This window comes from Oryctolagus cuniculus, chromosome 2, assembly GCF_964237555.1.
Source record: "Oryctolagus cuniculus chromosome 2, mOryCun1.1, whole genome shotgun sequence".
Classification (NCBI taxonomy): domain Eukaryota; kingdom Metazoa; phylum Chordata; class Mammalia; order Lagomorpha; family Leporidae; genus Oryctolagus; species Oryctolagus cuniculus.
The window spans coordinates 43,579,141-43,600,794 of NC_091433.1; the positions used below are offsets into that span (position 1 = coordinate 43,579,141).

The following is a 21,654-nucleotide window of genomic DNA, read 5'->3' on the forward strand; positions in this document are numbered from 1 at the left end:
CTTGCTGTGTGCTTTTGGGAAAATTTTCAAATGTCTCTGAACCCTCGCTTCTTCATCTGTAACTGAAATAACAGTTTTACCACGTGTTGTTGTGAGGAATGAATACGGTATTTTGGTGGTGCCTGGTGCATGCATGGCAGCTGCCGTTCTATCCCAAATCACCTTCTCTGAGGTTGCTCTCTCCCCTAACCTACCCTGCACCTTGACCTTGGCTGTATGACCTTGAAAGGCATTGCTCAGCCAACGCCAGGCCTGGCAGCCACTGTGGCCTGGAAGGTAGTGAGGAGCTGGAAGAACACCTGGAAGAGCTCTTTCCTTTGCTCTTGGGTTTGTGCCACAAGTGGGGGATCCCACTCCCAGGCCATCCTGTCCCCCGAGAGAGGGCAGGGGCTGGCCAGGGCCCACAGCAGAGGAATCCACAATTCAGGGGACTGAAAAAGGTCCTATTCCCCCATACACTATCCCTCAGTATCCATGGGAGAGCAGTTCCTGGGTCCTCTCCCTATTCACCATACCCAAATCTGCAGGTGTGCAAGTCCCTCCTATAAAATGGTCCGGTCTTTGCACAGAGCATACTCGCATCCTTCCACAAACTGTCCTCAGCCCCTAGATCGCCGATCGTACCTCGTGCTGTGTAAATGTGAGCTTGTCAAGACTGGAGGAGGTGGTTGTTACACTGTGGTGTTTGGGGAACAATGACAAGCAGAGTCTGTGCGTGTTCAGTACAGATGCAGCCTTTTTAGCAACATATTTTCAATCCATGGTTGGTTGAGTCCACAGACGGGGAACCTGCAGATATGAGAGCTGAACCTGATGCTGGGCATCGGATAATCCTGCAAGAGCCGTCATCTGTCTCCTCCTTTCTTGGGTCTGGTTAGATGAGTCCTCTCTTGCCTGGTCACCAGGGGTGTCCTGGTCCCTTTGGAGCCTCCTCTTCTCTCGAAGCTGAGCAGTGGAGCTCCTGGGCCCTGTGCGGGCTGCTCTCACTTGACACACTCTGCCCTGGCAGCCCCAGCTTTGCAAATGTGCTTCTTAGACCACCCAGTCTGCATCTACTGCCCAGATTTGCCTCCTGGGTTTCATGCAGACACCCACATCAGCCCCCTGGGCATGCCCACCTGGATGTTCTTGGGGGTGCATCATGCATTGTCCCTCTCAACCCTGCTCTGTCTTCCTTGCTCCATCTCAGTGGACAGAGCTCCATCCATCTGGTCAACCAAAGCTGCTCTCAGCTCCCTTTGTTTGCACTACTTGCACCAGCACCTCCCCCTTAGATGGAGCCCTCCTCGCATGTAGACTGGGACGACTGTGTCTTCTGGCTCCAGCCATTCTCCCCACGGCCACCACAGTGAGCTTTCCAACATGCACGTTCAAGGCCCAACTTCCACAGCCTCCTGGAAGAATCTGCCTTCCCCAGGCCCTTCCTTTCCCACCTGCCACCTCTCACCCCTTCCCTCTCCACTGTCCACACAAACCTGTTGGACTCTGCCATCCTGTAGCAGGCTGCCCAACACCTGGTCTTCCTTCACTGCTTGGTACACTCCAGCCCATCCCTGCACGCTCAGCTCCGATGCCCGCCTTAGCAATAGTCTTCCTGCCCAACGGGGGAATTAGAAGCCTCAGCCCCTGTTCCCAACACAGGCACCAGCTCCCGCTGGGCTCTGTTTCCTTGGTCTGTGCCCAGGATAAAGCACCCCTGGGCCTTGCACAGAGCCTGGCTGGTGGTAGGAACTCAACTATGTCCATCGAGTGCTCAAATATAGCTGGGGGTGGGGCTGGATCATGGCCGTGGAGCAGCCTGAGGAGGGGCACATTTAGGGCAGAGTGAAAGGTGGCACAGTCCACACAGAGGATTGACCCCAGGCTGCACTCCCGCACCCCTTCCCCCACCCCAGACGAAGTGGAGGGAAAGGCAAAACCTCCCTAGACGTCTCAGAGACATCCAGCAGATAAATCCATCCGCACACCCACCACGGGCTAATGGCATGTCTTAGGGCTGTGGCGTGTCTTAGCCCACCCTGTACCTGAACTTATATCAAAGACACAGGCATGGCCTCCTCCGTCCACTACCCTGGGTGGCCTGTGTAGCATGCTCGTGTTTCTGTGTTCATCACGTGATCCAAAGTGCCTGGCAACGTGCAGGTGACTTCACTTCAGATCTGTGGGGCCCCCGTCAGAGTGGTGAGGCCCTCTGAGCTGCTCAGAGGGTGCTTTCTCTCTCGTGGCAGAGCTGGCCTGCCTCCACCGGCAGCCTGTGTGCAGATGGCTGCACTAGATCCTAGAAACCTCGCTTTCGCACAGTGCAGGCGGGGCCACGCCGGGCAGGGCCCTCTGTCGAAAGTCTTTAGCGCTCACGTGGGTGAAGGGGCAGTGACCTTTCCCACTGTGGATGTGGCAGGGGTCGCAACTCCAGGCACAAAAGCAGGAGGGCAGCACCTGCAAGGGGCTTGGCTTGTTGAGAAGAGCAGGCGCGGGGTGGAGAGAGGAATCAACACAGCACTGAGGACGTAGGCTGGGCCCAGAGTGAGGCTTGAGGACCAGAAAAGGAAGGGAGAAAGAGCTGGAAGAGAGCCTCCAGGAGCTGCCTCTGCTCCACCCAGCTCTCTTGTGCCCCTAGTGGAGACTGGGGAAAGTGGCGTTTTCTCTTCGTCTGCCGGACACGTTCCAGAACTCAGCATCTTTGTCCAGGTTGCTCATTCACTCATTGAATGACCATCGAATGTCTGTTAAGTCCCAGGCAGTGCGCCTCATGCCAGAGATACAAAGATCAACACAACAATACAAACTTGGGCTCCTCTTTCTGGGGACTCATAACCGGGAGCAAACACTTGGCTTTGCCAAGGCATTTTGCTCTTCCTCAGTTTTCTACAACACTTTGCTCAGAGTAGGGGGTGGCAGCCCGAGCCCCCAGTGCTGGTGGGGAAGCGAGGCTGCACCAGCTGAGCAGGGGCTGTTTGCACCCAAGTTGAGCTCTGGGATGTTTAGGGAGGTCTGGCCCCCCGCCTGGCTCAGGCCACCCTGCGATGGAGACCCAACACCCAGGAAGATCACTTGGTGCATCTACTGCAGCTGCCCTGTTCCCTGAGGCTTTGAGGTGCCTTCCCTGCCACTTCCCTGGGTCCCTGGCAGGAAAGGCCATTTCATGCCTGCTGTCTCAGATGTGCGCCCGGAGCCTGCCATGTGGCTCAGCTGATGTCAGGGACGCTGGAAGGAAGGGCTAAAAATAGCTCCGATTGGATGTGCTGCTCTCCAGGGCTGAGCTGGCAGCTGGCCCCTCCATGCTCCTCCAGGCTGAAGGCATCTCAGCTGGACGGTGGTATGTGGGGCTGGGCAGTGGGGGCCTTCCAGGCTCGCCAGGCTGGGGAAGGTTCCAGAGTCCATTCTCATGCTCAGAGCCTGTGAACCAGGAGCCTGTGGCCCCTTACTGTCCCCAGCCCTGCCATCTTGTTGGCCCCTTGAGCTGCCAGACCTCGCACTTTGGCTGATTCTGAGAAAATCTGAAGGTGGGACTTTGCGTGTGGGTGTTGGGGCCCCTGCTCGGTGTCTGTGATAAACCACCAGAGCAGAGAGGTCAACAGCTCCACCCAGGGTGGGCGTCTGTTTCCAACGGAGCAAGGGCTGACTGCCCCTTGCACACTCGGAGGGGCACTTCTGTGGGGGGGGGGGGGATTACTGCCTGGCTGGAGAGAAGTCTCTACATACAAGTGACTCCAGGACAGGGTGGGGCATAAGGAGAGCTGCCCTAGCAGGGACAAGGCCTCCAGGGTGGGTGACAGAGGTGTGCCACCCAGCCCAGCAGACACAGGCTTAACTCTGGCTCTTTAGCTTGGGCACACTCTTTACCTCTTTAAGCCTCAGTTTCCTTACCTGTAAAATGGGACTGCTAGAGCGTCTAATTCATGGCGTTGTTGACAGGAGTGAGTGAGGTGGGGTGAGAGAGAGGGACTGGGTGACTGAGGACCAGGAGGAGGCTATAAGGTCCCAGGTTGGAAGCACCAGCCAGCCTCCTGGGTGTGCGTCCTGGTAGCGACCTCTGTGGGTTTGCTCTTGCTTCAGTTTCTTCGACCATGAACAACCTAAGGTTTCCAGGAGGCTTAAAGGAATGAGTTGATGGCAAGCGCTTAGATGGTGCTGCACTCACAGGAAGAACCTGATCCATGGAGCTGCTACTGTGAGCCCCCAGAGGCAGGGCAGGACAAGGGAGGGAATCACCCACCTGGAGGGGAGCTGGGATTCCCCGGGCAGAGAGGACAGCAGGAGCAGGGACGTGGTGAGGTGTGTGTGTGTGTGTGTGTGTGTGTGTCTGTCTGTCTGTAGAGCCATCAGTGTGGCTGTGGGGCTGGCAGGTGTGGGAGGAAGAAGCAGGGGAGGCAGGAGGGAGCCAGCCAGCCACAGGAGGCTGTACTCATGCATTAAACAGTGGGTGCCACCCAAGTAACCCAGTCTAGGTTAGCCTCAATTTTCTCATCTGTGAGATGGGACTGGCAAAAGCTGCACATGGGCAATGTTCCTGCAGAAGCCATACAGCCCCGTTGTCCTGAAGTCCTAGCCCTGTGACATGGGAAGGCATTAGAAGGATGCATCAGGGGCCGGTGCTGTGGCACAGTGGGTTGATCCTTTGCATGCAGTGCCAGCATCCCGTATGTGTGCCGGTTCAAGTCCCAGCTGTTCCTCTTCTGATCCAGCTCTCTGCTATGGCCTGGGAAAGCAGTAGAAGATGGCCCAAGCACTTGGGCCCCTGCACTGGTATGGGAGACCTGGAAGAAGCTCCTGGCTTCTGGCTTCAGATCGGCCCAGCTCCGGCCGTTGCGGCCATCTGGGGAGTGAACCAATGGAAAGAAGACCTCTCTCTCTGTCTCCCTCTCACTGTCAACCTCCCAAATAAATAAATAAACTCTTAAAGAAAAAAAAAAGAAGGATGCATCAGACAGGTTTTCTAGGGTCTCCACACCTTTGCTACTGCTGTGGCCTGGAGCAGACAAGGGAAGGTGGAGGAGGGTGGACAGGGTGTGGGAGGCAGGGAAGACTGGACCTGCAGAAGGAGCGGCGAGCCCTCTGTGGTGGCTGCTGGCTCAGCTCTGTCCTGTGCAGAGGGGCTGGGAATTCACTGAACTTGGAAAGTCCTGGATTCTCCCACTTCTCACAGCTCTAGGAGTTGAGAGCCCTGCCTGCCCTTCTCTTTGCTGTGGCCCACAGCTTTGGTGAAGGGGCCAGATGCCCAGCCGATGCCATGGTGACAGCAGGTGGCCAGGAGCATACTGCACTGGAGGCACAGACAGACCCACTCAGTCATCCAGGTTGGCCATGGAGGTGACCATGTATCCACAGGTGTCTAGGTGGCCAGGGGCTAAGATGTGTGTCACAAACATATATAGTTGGGAGTGTGTGTGTGTGTGTGTGCACGTGCGTGCACACACATGCATGCGCTATATGGGGCACCGTGTGTCTATGTAGAGGGTGACCACTTGGGTGTGTGTGCTCTGTGTGCGGTCTCAGGTATGCAGATGGTGAGTACCGTGTGTGGCATGCCAGTGCATGGCAGTTGTGGGTCTGTGTGTGAGAGAGAATGGGCCCCCACTAAGGGTGCCTCAGGGTGGCCCCCGGGGCCATTGCTCCTCATATCCAAATGCAACAAAAAGTCTAAATGAATTTGTAAAACGGCACAGTGCCCTCCACGCAGTTGACTATGCTGTTATTAGCTTCAGAGAAAAAGCGTGTTCTGCCTTTGAGCTTCTGGGTCTCTCTGGAAAGAGCCTGAACAGTTTTTGGCCATGAAGGAGACCAGCTGCTGGGGGCTGTGGGCTGTCAGAGCCTCCTTGCTGAGTGCAGGGAGTTGCTGCTGGCCTCACCCTGACCCTGGCCCCGGTGAAAGCTCTCACTGCCCGGTGCAGGAAGCCCCAGAGGCCATCGTGACCATAGCACTCAGCTACGTGGCAGGCGGGGGGGCCTGGCAGGCTGGCTTTGAGGGTAGTACTGAAGGCCTCCACAGCCCCAGTCAGCAGGCATCCTGCCAGCTCCTGTGCGCCGACCTTTGTGGCGCTGGGGACCCAGCAGGGGCCTGCTCTAGGGGCATGGAGTCCCTCCGGAGAGACAGATCTTTTTCCTAAACTTTACTTATTTGAGAGGTAGAGTTATAGACAGTGAGAGGGAGAGACAGAGAAAGAGGTCTTCCATCCGCTGGTTCACTCTAACTGGTTGCAATGGCTGGAGCTGCACCGATCTGAAGCCAGGAGCTTCTTCCAGGTCTCCCACGTGGGTGCAGGGGCCCAAGGACTTGGACCATCTTCTACTGCTTTCCCAGGCCATAGCAGAGAGCTGGATCGGAAGTGGAGTAGCCAGGACTAGAACCGGCGCCCATATGAAATGCTGACACTGCAGGTAGAGGATTAACCTGTGCCACAGCGCTGGCCCCGAGATGGATCTTAATCACAGGACCAGAGCACAGGTCAGCAGGAACCAGCTGGGTGACATCTGCCACTTTCTTTGCCTCAGTTTCCTGAGCTCCAAAGGGGGGTCTGGGTGCTGGCTCCGTGGGTGCAGGTGGAGCAGGAGGCCTCCCGCAGGCTGCAGCACCCAGCCAGGCCTGCTGGCCTGCTGACCCCGAGTTGCCTTGGTTGTTAGCACCCCTGGTCTTGCGCTCAAGCATGGACCATCATGTGGATAGGCGGCAGGGCCTGCTGGAACCTTCAGAGTCAGGGACCGAGGCTCAGAAATGCAGGGTGCTGGCCAAGCACACACAAGAGATGGGGCAGAGAGGGCAGACCGAAGAGGGGTAGGAGGTGCTGTGTGGGCCAGGCCTACAGGGATCGAGGCCAGGCCCCCCTCGGGCCACTCCCCACGGAGCCCCCTGTGGCTCCCTCGTCTCAGGCACCTCATCTGGTGGCCCCGCCAGTGTGGCAGCTGGGACCATAGCTGCGTCCTCAGCGTCCTGCTCCTGTGGAGCCCATTGCCTGGTGCCCAGGGCCCAGAGGGGAGCATGGGGAAGCTGGAGAGAGAGGCTGCCCTCCCCTGAGGTTGTAGTCCCTCCAAGGAGCAAGTGTTTGCTGGTGAGAGGCTCAGTGTCCTATTTCGAGAGGGACATTTGCAACCTCTCAGGTCACAGTCCCCATGTGCCTGGTTGCGCTCCCTGGGGCTGGGCAGCCAGCGGGCAGGTGCTCTGCTGTGTGGATTTTTCCCAGCCCCGCCTCCTCTGAAGAACTCAGTCTCCTGCCCCAGGCCCATTCTGCCTCTTGGGGGTGGGGAGTGGAACGCAGAGCCTGCGGTGGTCTCCATGCAGCCCACGTCCAGCAGATTTCTGGTGGCTTCCTGGGGATGCCTGTGTCCCTGACCGGCAGCTGGGCTCTGCAGGGAAAGCTGTGGGCTTCTCACAGTGACACCTGTGGGCACTGAGCCAGGTCACCTGTGCACATGCTCTGTGGGGCGACCCTGAGCCTTGGCCGAGGAGGAAGGCAGGTGTGGGGATGTCGGCAGGGTGCAGTTAGTCCAGGCTACGTGGTAACCATGCCTGCCTTTACCAGGGTGTTTCCAGAAGTTCCCAGAAAATGGAAGTAAAATGTTTATTTGGTGCAAAAAAAAAAAAAAAAAAAAAAAGAAACTGCATACAAGGAGCCTTGTAAAGGTTCTTGAAAAATATGGATTATGAAAAAAATACATTTCCAAAATTTTTTGCACATAAATCTTTTTTTAAAAAGATCAGAGGACATAATGGGATTTTTTTTTTAAGATTTACTTGAAAGAGTCACAGAGAGAGAGGGAAAGAGAGAGAGAGAGAGAGAGAGAGAGAGAGAGAGAGAGAGAATCTTCCATCTGCTGGTTCACTCCCCAAATGGCTGCAACGGCCGGAACCAGGAGCTTCATCCGATCTCCCACATGGGTGCAGGGGCCCAAATACTGGGGCCATCTTCCACTGCTTTCCCAGGTGCATTGACAGGGGGCTGGATTAGAAGTGGAGCAGCCGGGACTTGAACCGCCGCCCCCTATGGAATGCTTAACCACAGCACCAGCCCCCAAAATAATCTTTTAATTCCATTTGCCATGACCCTGCTGAAATACCCTCATCTTTCCTGCTCTGTGATGCCCCCACTCATCTGAGGTCTCACGCCCCCCTCTTTCTCCCCCTTCCTCCCCCTCTCTCCTTCCCCTCCTCCCTTCCTTCCCTCAATCACAGATTGGCCGTGACTTACCAGGATCCAGCTTTCGATTTCTCAGCCTTACTATGCTGCAAAAGCAATATGCGTCCAATAATGCTCTTTGGACTTTGATCTTGGATCTTTTCCCAGGCCAGCGATCTGCAGCCCGGTGCTCCCTTGAGGTGCTCGGCCAGCGGCGAGTCAGTGATCCTCTGTAGTGTGCTGTGTTGCTAAGCTGGGACGTGCACCGGCTTAGATACAGTAAATGCACTTTTGACTTAAGGTCAACGCACCGTGGGTTCATCTGAGTGTAACCCCATCGTAGGTCAAGGAGCATCTATCACGTGGTTCCAGAGCTTGCCACGTGCCAGGCTGAGACATGCCCAGGGCCCCGGCAGACACGCTGCTGCCCGCCAGGCCTTTCCTGGACAGGTGCGCACTGAATTCCACACAGGGCCGTGAGGTGTCTGACTGCAAGCTCAGCCCTGGCTGCCCTGAAAGTGACCCAGACCCTCAGGAGTGCTCACGCGTGCTGCAGGTGCTTCTCAGGTGCGGCCAGGATGGAGAACCGTCATGGCACAAGCTGCTGGGAGTGGGCGGGCGGGGCGGCTCCCTGCTTTGAACCCTCATAGCCCGGGGGGAGGCCATGCTCACGCAGAGAAGAGAGCAGCCTTGACGAGGAGACCCGCGGGTTTATCTGGCAGGGAAGAGCCCAGCCCGTGGGTCCTGAGCCATGTCCTCCTGCAGGTGCTGTGGTGCGCCCAGGGTGGGGTCCCCGGGGCAGGTGAGCTCCTGGGGGCCTCTGGTGGAAGCACAGCTGGCTGAGCTCCGAGTCGCAGCAGGGACTTCAGGAACTGGGGCTCGAGGGGCCAAGGGCACCTTCTGAGTGACCACCGCGCTCACAGAATCGGATTCCTGAAGAGGCCACCTCCTAGCTGCGTGGTGGCACCTGTGACCATGAAGGGCGCTCAGCTCCTGCCCAAGTTCAAGTCCATTCTCCCCTGATGGCTGCTTCGGCCCAAGGGGACGGGGCCTGTGAGACTGGGCTGTGGGGCCTGCTCTTCCTGTAGTACATTCCATCTCCAGGTCAGGGAAGGCCCTGGACACACCCCACCTCCGCCCGTGACCCCGGGAGAGGCGCAGGCAGAGCCGGTCAGTGGTCAGGACGGAGGGGATCAGCGAGCCCCCCTCCTCCTCGCCCGTGCACTTTGAGAAGCCCAGGACCCTGCTGGGGCCCAGAGGGAGGTTTCCTTTGGGCCCTCCCATCGGGGTCGGGACTGGTTCCCGTGAGCCAGCTGCAGAAGTAGCTCTTGAAATTCCAACTTCCAGGAGTTCAGCATTTGTAGAAATGCAGTTGATTTCTGTTACCCTTGTATTGTGAGACTTTGCTAAATGCATTCGTTAGTTGTATGAACTTTTTAGCAAATGCCTTGGGCTTTTCATTCTAGGCTGTCATGTCCTTAACTATAGGGACCACATTTGTCCTTCCTTTGCCACCTGTATACACTTTCGGTTTCCCTCTCTCTGCTTGACTCACTACACTGCTCAGAACTCCCAGGAAGATGCTGGACACGAGTGGAGAGAGTAGCCTTCTTCCTGGTCTTGAGACAGAAGCTATCTGTGGTCTCTGCTCACTCAGTAGGATGTCAGTTGTTGGCTTTGTTAATTCCTTTCATCTGCCTCGAGTTACTGAGGTTCCCTTACGTTCCTGGTTTGCCGAGTATTTTAACCATGAATGGATGTTGAAGTCTGCCAGTGCTTCTTTGTGCATGAAGTATAATGTGATGCGTGTGAGGCCTCCTGCTCCTGGCAGAAGTCATTTCTGCACCGTGCAGGATGTTAGGTATGTTTTCTTACTATTGCACTGACTTGTTTTTGAATATTAAACTAGTCTTCCATTCCCAAGGTAAACCCCATTGGCTCTGGTAATCATTTTTTTTTTCTGTAAGTTACTGCATTTTATTTGCTAATATATTTTTAGAGATTTATTTATTTATTCCAAAGGCATAGTGACAGAGAGGGAGAAGAGGGAGGAAGGGAGAAAGAGAGGGACAGAGAGATCTCCTATCCACTGATTCACTCCCCAAATGCCCACAGCAGCCAGGGCTGGGTCAGGGCAAAGCCAGGATCCAGGAACTCCAACCAGGTCTCCCACATGGGTGACAGGGACCCACGTGCTTGGGTCATCCTCTGCTGCTTTTCCAGATGCATTAGCAGGGAGCTGGAGTAGAAGCAAAGCTTCCGATATGATTCCAGCACCAAAAGCAGTGGCTTAACCTGTTGTACCACAATGCCGGCTCCACAATTGGCGAATTTGATTGGAGCTTTTTGCATCTATGCTTATGAGGGATGTTGTCTGCAGTTTTATTTTTTATACGACATTTGTCTAGCTTTAGTATCAGACTGATGCTGGCCTCATAAAACGAAGGGGGGAGTGTTCTTTCTGTTTTCTATTTTCGGGACAAGCTTGTAGAGTTAGTGCTATTTATACTTTACATGTTCGATAGAATTTACTTTTTTTTCTTCCTTAAAGAACGAGCCTCTAGTAAGGTTCAGGCCCCCACAAAGCCTGGAATCACTTGGGGCTTGGAGAGTGGGTTTCTCTCCACAGTTACAAATGGCCACAAAATGCCACTTCTGAGCATGTCCTAGGAAGCAGCCCGAGATCTCAGGCCCAGGCAGGTGCGCATGCTCAGCCTCTTGTGCCTTTTCTATCCCAGCTGATCGAGGGCCAAGCTCCAGCGAACTCCCAGGGCCCCGTAGTCTGGGCAAGACCTGGCTGATGTGCCTGGGCCGTGTCTGGTGGTGTGACTTTGGGGGAGTCACTTAGCCTCTCTGAGCTGAAGATGAGCCGACAGGGACAAGACGGTGACCACTGTGACCCCCTCTGAGTGCTGGTGCAAAAATGGAAACGGGCCCAGGGCACTAGAGAATGCTCCTGGAGACAGGTGAGGAGGAGCTGCACGCGACTCCACAGCTCACCAAGGAAGCCACGGAGTGGGGTGGGGAGGGCGGCAGGAAAGGCAGGAGAGCCACCCAGGGGGTCCCAAAGCTGCCACCTGCACTGCGACTTCTGGTCTCCTGCCACTCCTGGGCCCTACCACCCCCTGATGGGGCACAAAGGCATGCATTCAGCCATGTGTGCAGCGTGTCCTGGGATCCTGTCCTGCATGAAATACTTCACAGATGAGGACTTTAAGGGTTGGTGGGTTTGGGAGTGTCCCACCAGAGAGGGTCCCATCCCACCCTTGGGAAGCAGCTTGTCCAAGGTTGCAAAATCCTGCAGACTTTAGACCATGCCCAGCTTTCTGGAGCGCTAACTCCATGGTAACACATGGCTCCTTGCCCTCACACCCATGCATTTCATAATCTAGTGCTCTTAGGGGAGAGGGGGTGACAGGAGATGACTCAAGACTCGCAAGCCATCCAGGGGGAGAGATTTGGGTGCCTTCCCTCCTGAGCCACCTTCCGAGGGGTCAAGAGCTTTCTGAGGGGGTGTGACAACCCAGCTTATGTTACCTACTGGGGCCGTGCCTGCACCCAGCTCTGCCGCCTTGGAGGGCGCCCGCCTTTAGCTATGAGCTCACCGGCGTGGAGCTCCCTTCCCGCAACGCTTAGGGTCTGGCGCCCCCGTGTGGCCGCGGGCTGAGGCTGTCTCTGCACCAGCAGCCGGCAGGGCAGCCTCAGAGGTCACCCAGACGACCGACCAGGATTGCACACGATGGAGACTGAGGTCAGAGACACGCAGATTGGCCCAGGGGTGTGGAGGAGAGATGCACTGTTCCCACGCCGCCCCGCGGGGGCTTCCTGGCAGCTCCTTACGCCTTGAGGGAAGTGCAGAGGGAGAGGGAGTGGTGGGCACGAGGGGCATGCGCAAGGTCAGAGTCCAAGGCCCCTGTGCTATTCCCGGATCTGCCCCGCAGACCCTTGAAGTGAGTGACACGGGGGTCAGCTCCCTCTCTAGCACTGGGGTCCTAGCCTATAAAGTGGGTGTGGGGCTAGGTGGGGGTCCAGGCCTTGTTATACTGCAAACCAGTCCCCTCACTCATCCCAGGGATGGAAGGACAGAAGGGGAGGGGGCAGAACAGGTGTGGCCTGGGCACCCGGGAACCCTGGACTCAGTGCTTCGGCTGCTACTCCAGGGAGGGAGGGACGCCCACACCTGACTGCTACCTCACCCTGATGCGCCGCGGGCCCTGCTTCTGCTCGCTCAGCTCGGTGGGGAGCAGCTGTGGCTCTGCGTGCGGCCAGCCTGGTCTCTTCCCTCACCCTGGAAGGCCTTCAGGGTTGGTTCCTGCAGGCAGACACCCCATGGGATCGGCATGTGCTGGGCTCCTTATCTTCTGCGCTGGCCTTGGGGGGCAGAGGCAGCTGTGGCTCTGGGGTGGAATCAGTGCCCCGTTTGCCCTGGGAGGGCAGATGCCCATGAACTTGTGGATTGGCCTCCCCTGGGCCCATGACCATGTCGCCATGCCTCCAGCAGCTGGGCCGCTTGGGAGGCTTGGGGACTGAAGGTCCCCCTGAGAGAGGGTTCTCTGGTCCCTAGTGTGAGTCTGGGGCCAGGGCGTGATGTGCTGCAGCAGCCCCTTTGGGGAGAGCTGCACCCCTGCGCAAGGCTCTGCGGCTACATGGCTGTGCTGGGTGCTGGGGTGGTCGCTGGGCTTGCGGCCTGCCTTACCAGGGCATCCTTGTACCTGACACTCGGCCTGCCCAGCGGCCACCACACCCATCAGGATGGCCTTCCCTCCACCTGACACTCAGGGTCCGGCCTCTCAGCCGTCTCCTCTCAGAGGGCACCCACACATCATCCTTATCTTTACGATTTCCTGGTGGTCTTCTCCCTCAGGCCTGAGCCTTGACACTTCCTGCCCTGCCTCAGTCCTCCCTCCCTCCCTCCTTCCCCTCCCTCCCACTTCTCTCTCTGTCTCCAGCTCTGTGTCTCTCAGTCTCCTGTCTCTGTATCTCTGTGTGTCCGTGTCTCACTCTTCCTTGTATCTCTGTCTCCTGTATGTGTCTCCCCTCTGTGTTTCTGTCTCTTCCATCTCCACCTCTCTGTGTCCACCTCTCCATTTCTCTGAAGTCTCTCTCTGTCTCTCTGCCTCCCTCTCCCTCCCTTTCCCGAGTTTGTCGCCTGTTCCCGGGACTGTGTGGTTTCAGGCAGGAACTTCTGGAGAGTGCCATCAGGCGAGAGAAGCAAAGCTTCAGTTTCCCCATGTGTTGTATGGTGACCCCAGACCTGCCCCACAAGGCGACGCCACGAGTCAGCACAGCTGCAAACCCCTGCCCGGGGCCTGGCACACCTGCACCTCCCCACACCCCTCCATGCCGGAGCTGCCACACAGCTTAGTAGGGGCGTGTCTCCCTTCTCTCTAGGGATTGCACTTGCAAAGAAATGGGGGTGCCTCTCCCAGCTTCCCCAGGGGGAGTTCCTGCAGCTACAGTCACCCAGGCCCTCCCCCAGGGGTTCTTAGGAATCTGGAGAGAAAACTCCATTGCTTTCCTCAGATGTCCAGTGGGGGGCGCACTGTTGCTGACACGTTCATTCTGAGGTCACCCTGAGGCTCAGTGGGGAGCATATCCTGGGGTACTCTGGGGGGGACCCTGGAACCCCCTTCCACCAGGGGGTTCAGTCCATGATGAGCACTCTGGAGTGACACCCCTACTTTGTGATCGGAAAAGAGCATCCTTTACAGTCTGAACTTCTGTTGCGAGCGTCTGCTTTGGGATGCTGGCTTCTAAAGCATGATGCCTCCACAGTGTCTGTGCACAGGCCTGGGCAGTGCCCAAGTCTCCCCTGGCTCCTGCGATTCACTTTGCAACGCATCTCATAAACTCGACGCCAGCACAGGCGACCTTTGACGTGTTGTGTCAGTGTTGTCCTGTCCACACTCAGCCCTGGAGGACCGGCAGCCCCTCCAGGTCCATTTGCTCTCCGCACATCCTGCCTCGTGCCAGGCACCGTAGCAGACCCTGGGGAAGTACCAGGAGCCATGCACAGGTCCCTGCTTGCAGGTGCTCCAGAGGGAGAGAAAAGCCCCGAGAAGGGATGAGGAGGACAGGGGCAGGGGCTGGAGGGGCAGCAGGACCCTGAGCCACAGGAAGGGGCATGCGTTTGTCTCAGCACAGGGACAGCTGCAGGAGCGTGGGAAAGAAGGGAGAGGCACAACCGCATTTATGCTTGTCAAAGAGCACTTCTGTTGCCGTGTAGGGACGGGGTTCTCCTGGGGCACGCGACTGAGGAAGGGGGAGGGGCCGGGAGCAGGCTGGTGGCAGCAGTGGGGACAGAGCGGCCATCCAGCAGCCCCGGGTGGGCACTTGTGCCTGTACCTGGCTCCCTGGCACTTCCCCCCTAATGCAGTTTAATGGTTCCTGCTTGTGACCCTACCTGCACAATCCTGACCCCTGTCTCCAAGATCACTTGGCAGCTGTAGGTGGTAGCTCAGGGGCTCCACTTACCATGGCTCAGGGCCACAGCTTCAGAACGGTTTAGGTAAAAATGAGAGGTGGGGTTTCAGCAGTCGTCCTACCCACTCTGTATGGCGCCCCCACTGGGGGGAAGGAAGGCGGGCACGGTGAACAAGGTGCCCCACAGCCCTGCACTCCACTCCACTGTACCTGCTTCCCTGGCCCCTCGATGCTCTCAGGGAGGCTGTGTGTGCTCTGGAGACAGGGTGGGGGGGGGGGATTGTCAGTGGATTGGAACTGTACCCTGGGTGATGCCTGGACAGTGATGCCAGGGGATGAGTGCTGGCAGAGAAGTGGCCCTTGTGAACCCCAGCTGTTGCTTTTCTGCCATCCCTGAGACCTGCTCCTGCCTACTTAGCGCCAGAGGGTGACCAGCCCACCGGTGGCTTAGCAGCTTCCCCGATGTTAACTCCCTTCCCTTTGTCCCCTGGAGCAACAGGTGGCAGCCCTGCTAGAATGCGTCCCCCCCCCCCCCCCCCCCGGGACCTGAACCTGAGAAAACCCATCTGAAAGGCTCACCCGGCCGGCCCTGGGCTCATCTGGTTTGCAGAGGAGCGGAGGCCACGTGGGGACCTGCCGGGGTGGGGGTGGGGGCCCACATGCGGCCTCAGCACCCACCCTATCCTCGGGGAACTTTAGGGCAGGGGCCGGGACGCGGGCGGTTCCGGCCCCCACCCACGCTGTGTTGTGCCCGTGTCTCCGGCAGGTATATCCGCACCATGTACCTGGGGATTCAGAGCCGGCGGCAGAAGGAACACCAGCGACGCTTCTACTGGGCTATGATGTACGAATATGCAGACGTCAACATGCTGCGCCTCCTTGAGACCTTCCTGGAGAGCGCCCCCCAACTGGTGCTACAGCTCTGCATTATGATCCAGAAGAACAGCGCCGAGACGCTGCCCTGTGAGTGCTGCCCCGGCCGCGCCCCCAGCCCCAGGCCACGCCCCAGGCCACGCCCCTGCAGCCCCACGGCCCAGCCGCCAGGAGGCGCGCCCCTGCCAGCCAAGCTCTGTTCCTAGGGGCAGCGCTGTGCCGGGTCTCCCGGGAGTCTGCGAGTAGAGCCGAGATCCCAGGTCCCTCCACGAGGTCCCCTTCCTTGGATGCTTGCAAGTGTGCAGGATGCCAGAGGGGAGCTGGGACAAGGAGAGGCAGCCCCAGTAGCTATTTTGAACTCTGTGCTTGTGCTGGGGTAGAAGCCCCGTTCGTCCAGGCGGCTGCAGGAGCTCTGCTGGAGTTAGACGGGGTGGAGGGGTCCGGAGCCCAGGCCCACCAGCCCCTGGGAGTTCTCCCTGGCGGTGCCAGGTGCACAGCTCAGACATCACCAGCCTCTGGCCAGGGCAGTTTCTGCAGGCGCCACTGCTGCCCGGACAAGGTCTTGCAAGGCTGGACTGTGCTGGCCAAGGCTGAGCCTCACAGCAGAGAGTGGGTGGCCCTGCTGGCCTGCCAGTTCATGCCTCAGAGGGTCCTCTAGGGGATGGGTGTAGGGTGAGGAGAGGCCAGAAACGGTGGCGTGTCAGGGAGACTTGGGGTATGTGAATCCTGACACTGGAAGGGGCGTTGGGTGGAGGAGGCTCCAGGTTGACACCATCAGTTCAGCAGGTTGGCACCGTTCCATCCAGCAATGCAAAGACTGTCTCAGGAGGTAGTGAGTCTCTCGTCCCTAGGAGTATGCTAGCAGAGAAGTTGCAGCAGGGCCTTGGCCTAGATCTCCTGACTCCAGAGACTCTTGTGAGCACGTGCCATTTCGGGTAGCAAGGCTGTCAGCTCTGGCTGGCCCAGGGCCTCCTGCTCTGCTAGGCCTTGGCTTCTCGGCCTCACTGATCCTCTCCCTGCTCCAGTAGGCCCTCAGTGCCACCGTGCTCCTGGGAGCTCTCCAGGGGGACCCTCACCCCCACTGCTGTGGGCCAACAAGGGCAGCCAAGCTGGGCCTTCCAGTGAACAGCTCTCCTTCCTTCCTTTTTCCAAGCTGGCTGGCCCTCAGCAGGCTCTGCTTCCCTTAGCTGCTTAAACAGGAAGAGTTTTTAATTTCCAAAGCCAATCAGAGAAGACTGAGCAGTTGGGGCACTCAGAGCCCAGGGACCTGGGTCCAAACCCCACTGTGCCACCAACAGGCTGCCCTGACTTGGCTGTCAGTTGAAGCCCACTGTTGCATCCCCCAAGCCAGAGGAGCCCTAGAGGCCTCTGGATAACTTTGTCCCTTCCAGAGCGCTCTGGCTGCAGCCTTGCTGGTCCTTACAGGAGCAAGGAGGAGGGGCTCTGGGCTTGGGGCTCTGGGGCTGGGTGCAGGGGGTGCCAGGCTCCAGACCCCTGTTCATCTGAAGATCTTAGCCTCCAGTGCCACCGTTCACTGAGTGCCAGCTTCACACAGTGGGCAGCCCCGGCTCTACCCTCTGGATACCACAGAAGCAGGAGGGAAGGGGGGATCTGCAGGAGGCATTGGCCACCAGCTGGCATCCGTTCTCAGGCAGCCGCAGTCCCCACTGTCAGGCAGAGGCCCACGAAGCTCAGGGAGAGTCCAGCTGCTTGAAGCCATGGCCTAGCCAGTGCCTGTGGTACCAGCAGCCAGGTCCTAGAACACAGAGCTGGGAAGTCCAGTTCCAGCTGGGCCGTCCGAAGTGAAGCAGGAAGCCAGGGCTGACCACTCACCCGACCTGTCCCTTCTTATTCGATACACTCACAGGCACACCGTGTGTGCTTTCTCGTTGGCATTGGGAAGAACTTGGAGATGTGGGGGGACCTCAAGGCTGCTCCGTCTTTAGGACGTCTGAGGAGCCAGGCCATCAGCTCGGGCAGTGAACTGCTGTGACGGCTATGACTGCTTGCCCATGGCTGCGGCTGCAGGCGTCCCTGTGTCACGGGACCTCAGACAAGGACACCGTGTGAGCCAGGGACTCGGTGGGCAGCTCAGACCGTGGGGTTTGGTCAGCACTGTCAGGAATACCACTCAGTGGTTAATTCTGGTATGAGCATCACAGGGCTGACTGTGAGAAGCATGCCCTTGCTCACAAATCCAGCCTTGCAGAAGCGCTCAGGGAAGTGAGGCCCACCGTGGGCAGCAGGCCCTGGTGCCAGGAGATGCCCAGTGTGGTGCCAAGAGCTCCCTCCCTGCCCCACCTGCCCTCGAGCCCAGGGCAACGATGCACTCATGGGAGGATTCCCTGGCTTGGGAGGGTACCTTTCTCTCCCATCCCAACCCTCCTTTGTCTCAACACTGATGCCACTTTTTGTCTGAGGCTCTGTCTCAATCTTCTTGTGCTGCTGTTAACAAAGTACCCAAGCCTGGGCAGTTTATACAGAACTGGAGTTTGTCTTCTCACAGTTCTGAGTGCTGAGAAGTGCAGGGCCAGGGCACCGGCAGGCTGTGTGGTGAGAGAGGCGCCCTCTGGAGGGGACGAATGCTGTTCTCTCACATGGCAGAAGGCAGAAGGGCAGACTGGCTGAATGGTGTGCGAAGCCCCTTTTATAAGGGCCTCAGGGCCACTCATGGAGGAAGAGTCTTCACAGCCCAATAGCTTCTTAGGGGCCACGGCTTTTCAAGCTGTCCCATTGGCACCTGCTGGGTTTCAGAGGAGACATATACAGACCATAGCACTCATCCACACTGCCCTTTGCTGTTTCGGTTTCAAGTCTTCCCCCCTCCGTACCATAAGGGCTGCCAAGTTATGCCTCCTCTTACCTTTTCTTCTTCCAACCTTTGGATATGGGACAGGTTGCGTGGTGAGCGTAGGGTGAGCTCCAGATAGGGTGTCACCTCTTCTGCCCTGTTGTGACATGGGCCTTTCCCAGCCTCTCTTTCCTCCATGGTGTGCTGGGAGTGACAATATAGTAATACCTAGCTTTTAGGAGGCTACAGTGAGATGAGTACAGTGTGCCAGGAAGCGCTCTGTGAACTGTGGACCTGCACAGGCACTTGGGGGGTGTGGTCTCAGTGGTGCCAGGGAAGTTTCTTTTCTCCTTTGTTCTTCTGGCTCCCCCCTGCCTGCATCTCCTTGATGTGCTTGTCTTCCTCTAATGGTCACCAGAGTTATAAATGTAGATGGGTAGGTGTGAAGTCCCTGGGTAGGAGAGTCAACAGGACCAGTAGACATTGCTTCCTTCATGTCCTCACATGGGAGCCCATTGAGGCCAGGGGCTGTGACGGTCAGGGGGCTGCTGGGGTGTGCTACCAAGACCAGGCACCTGGAAATGTTGCTGGGAGTGACCTGGAGCCACCTGGCTCCGGGCTTTTGCCCAGGGAAGCCCCGGATTCCTACATATCCCTGCGTTTGTGTCAGAAGCTCAGAGGTTGGGTAAGTAGATGGAGGGTGGAATAGGTTTTTCTCAGAATGGGCTTTTGCAGTGAAATACATTCGGAAACTACTGGGCTAACCAAAGGTCTGTCGGGATCTTTGCCGTTGGGCTGTGGATCCCAAAGCCCAGGATGAGGTCTACAGCATTATCTGGGGCTCTGGGAAAGAAGGATGTGGGTGACCCCCAAACACAGAGTGACTGTGAGGGGCTGGGTGTTTCCCTCTTACTCTTGGGGTGCCTCTGGTATGAGGCCATTTTGTTATGTCACAGCCTCCTCTTTTCTTGTGACAATGCAAGAAATGTTAAAGGATTCAGTCCAGCAGGGGGAAAAAAAAAAAAAAGAGCATCCCTGTTGGGAGGAAGGAAATCAATTGTCATTGTTGAGGATGACATGATCTTGTATGTGGAAAACCCCACATGCTCCACCAAGTTATTACAACTAATAAATGAATTCAGCAAAGTTCTAGGACACAAGGTTAATGTACCAAACTCAGAAGCATTGTTATACTGTGGGTTATGTGAAAAAGAAATCAAGAAAGCAATCCCATTTCCAATAGCTGCGAAACTAAATTAATTAAATACTTAGAAATAAACTTAACCCTAGAGTTGAAAGATTTCTAAGTGAAAACTCTAAAATGGTGATGAAATAAATTGAAGAGGACACAGAGAAATGGAAAGACATTCCATATTCATGGATAGGAAGAATTGATATCATTAAAATACACATACTACCCAGAGCAATTTACAGATCCATTGCACTCTCTATCCAAATATCAATGCATTTTTCACAGAACTAGAAAAAACACTACTAAAATCTGTGTGAAATCACAAAAGACCCCAAATAGCCAATACAATCTTGAGTGAAAAAAAAAAAAAAAACAAAGCAAGAAGCATTGCAGTCCCTGACTTTAAAATATATTACAAAGATACAGTAAGTGAAACTGTATGGTGTCGGCATTTAAAAAAAAAAAGATGCATAGACCAGTGGAATGTAATAGAGACCCTCCAAGTAAATCCATGTATCTACAGCCAACTTATTTTTGACATAGGTGCTGAGAGCATGCACTGGGAAAAGGACAGTATTTGCAGTAGGTAGTGCTGGAATGACTGTATATCTACATGCAGAAAAATGAAACTAGGCCTCTGTCTCTCACTATGTTCAAAAATCAATTCAAAATGGAAAACATACCTAAATATAAGACCTGAAACTTTGGAGCTACTAGAAGAAAACATAGGAGAAGCACTTTAGGACATTGAAATAGAAAGCAAGGACTTTTTGGGTCATACTCTCAAAGCACAGGAAACAAAAGCAAAAAATATACACGTTGCATCAAATTAAAGAACTTCTACACAGTAAAGGAAACAATGAAGTGAAGAGACAGCTCCAGAATGTGAGAAAGTATTTGCAAGCGATACATTTGACAAAGGGTTAATGGTCAGAATAGATAAGAAACTCAAACAACTCAGAAGCAAAAGAATCAAATAATCCAATTTAAGAAGAGCAGTAGACTTAAACAAAAACTTCTCAAAGAAAGATATATGAATGGCCGACAGGCACATGAAAGAATGCTCAACATTACTAATCATCAGATAAATGCAAATTGAAACCACAATGAGAGATCGCCTCATCCCAGTTAGATTGACAAAGATGCCAAGGGCTGATGAGGGTGTGGAATACAGGGAACCCCTCTTGCACCCCTGGATGGAAACATAAACAGAAAAAAATTAGTACGGTGCTTCCTCAAAAATCTAAAATTGGGACTACCATGCAGTCTAGCAATCCCATTACTAGGTATATGTCCAAGGGAAATAAAATCACCCTAAGAGACATCTGCACTATGATGCTTTGGCTGCAGGATTTACCATAGTCAAGAAATGGAAACAATGTTAAGTGTCTTTCCTGAACGAATGCATTAAGAACATTTGAGGCAGCTACACAGTGGAATACTGCTCATCCAGGAAAAGGTGTATCCTCGTCATTTGCAACAGCATGCATGGAACTGGAGGTGATTACGTTAAGTGAAATAAGCCGAGCACCGAAAGACAGGAATGTTGGCCAGGAGGGAGAGGTACTGAGCAGGTTCGGAAAGCAGCCCCGGGAAGTGGGAAAGGCACACCGCCCTGGGCACATCTCAGCCCTGTCACTGTCGCCTTTGTGCTGTGGAGCAGTTCCACTCCCTGCTGGTTTCCTTCCCTGGGAGTGAGACATTCTCATGAGAGCTGTCATGAAGGCGGCATGAGTCACGCTTACACCCTCATAGCATGTCGCCTCGCACACTATGGGCACGTCACACAGCCCGCATCCCACAGGAAGTGCTAAGCCAGGCGCCACACCGCATGCCAGGAACAACAGAAAACTGGATGCTCTCGCCAATCTTCCGTTCTCTCTGGGGAGACGGCCCCAACACGTGTTTAGTACATGCTCTGAAGCAAGCATAATGCTGAGAGGAGGAAACTTCCGAGGCGGGGCTGCAGGGAGATCAGAGAAAACCTCCCCAGAGAACTGCCACTCAGGCTGAGTCAATGAAGGGAAGGAATCAACTACAGGAGGAGCAGAAGCAGCCTTCCAAGGCACCGGGGACAGCATGTGCAAAGGCCCCAGGGTAAGAGCAGCCTGGTGTGTTCCATAAAGCGAAAGGACCCAGCGTGGTACTATGGGGGGGAGGCAGAGACTGGTGAGGAAGACAGGGCCATATCAGGAATGGGCCTGGCCCCCCCCCCCCAAGCCTGTGTTTACACCAAGGCTCCCAGGCTTATGTAGGAAACATCT

At 55.9% G+C, this 21,654-nt stretch overlaps 1 protein-coding gene across 1 annotated transcript in view; it reads left to right on the forward strand.

Moving 5' to 3' along the window:
* XKR6 (XK related 6) overlaps positions 1-21,654 on the forward strand; it is a 333,364-nt gene that overhangs the window by 251,424 nt on the left and 60,286 nt on the right. The window contains exon 2 of the mRNA XM_002709441.5: positions 15,301-15,497. Within this exon, the coding sequence (XP_002709487.2) occupies positions 15,301-15,497 (197 nt within the window). The remainder of the gene's footprint in view (positions 1-15,300; positions 15,498-21,654) is intronic.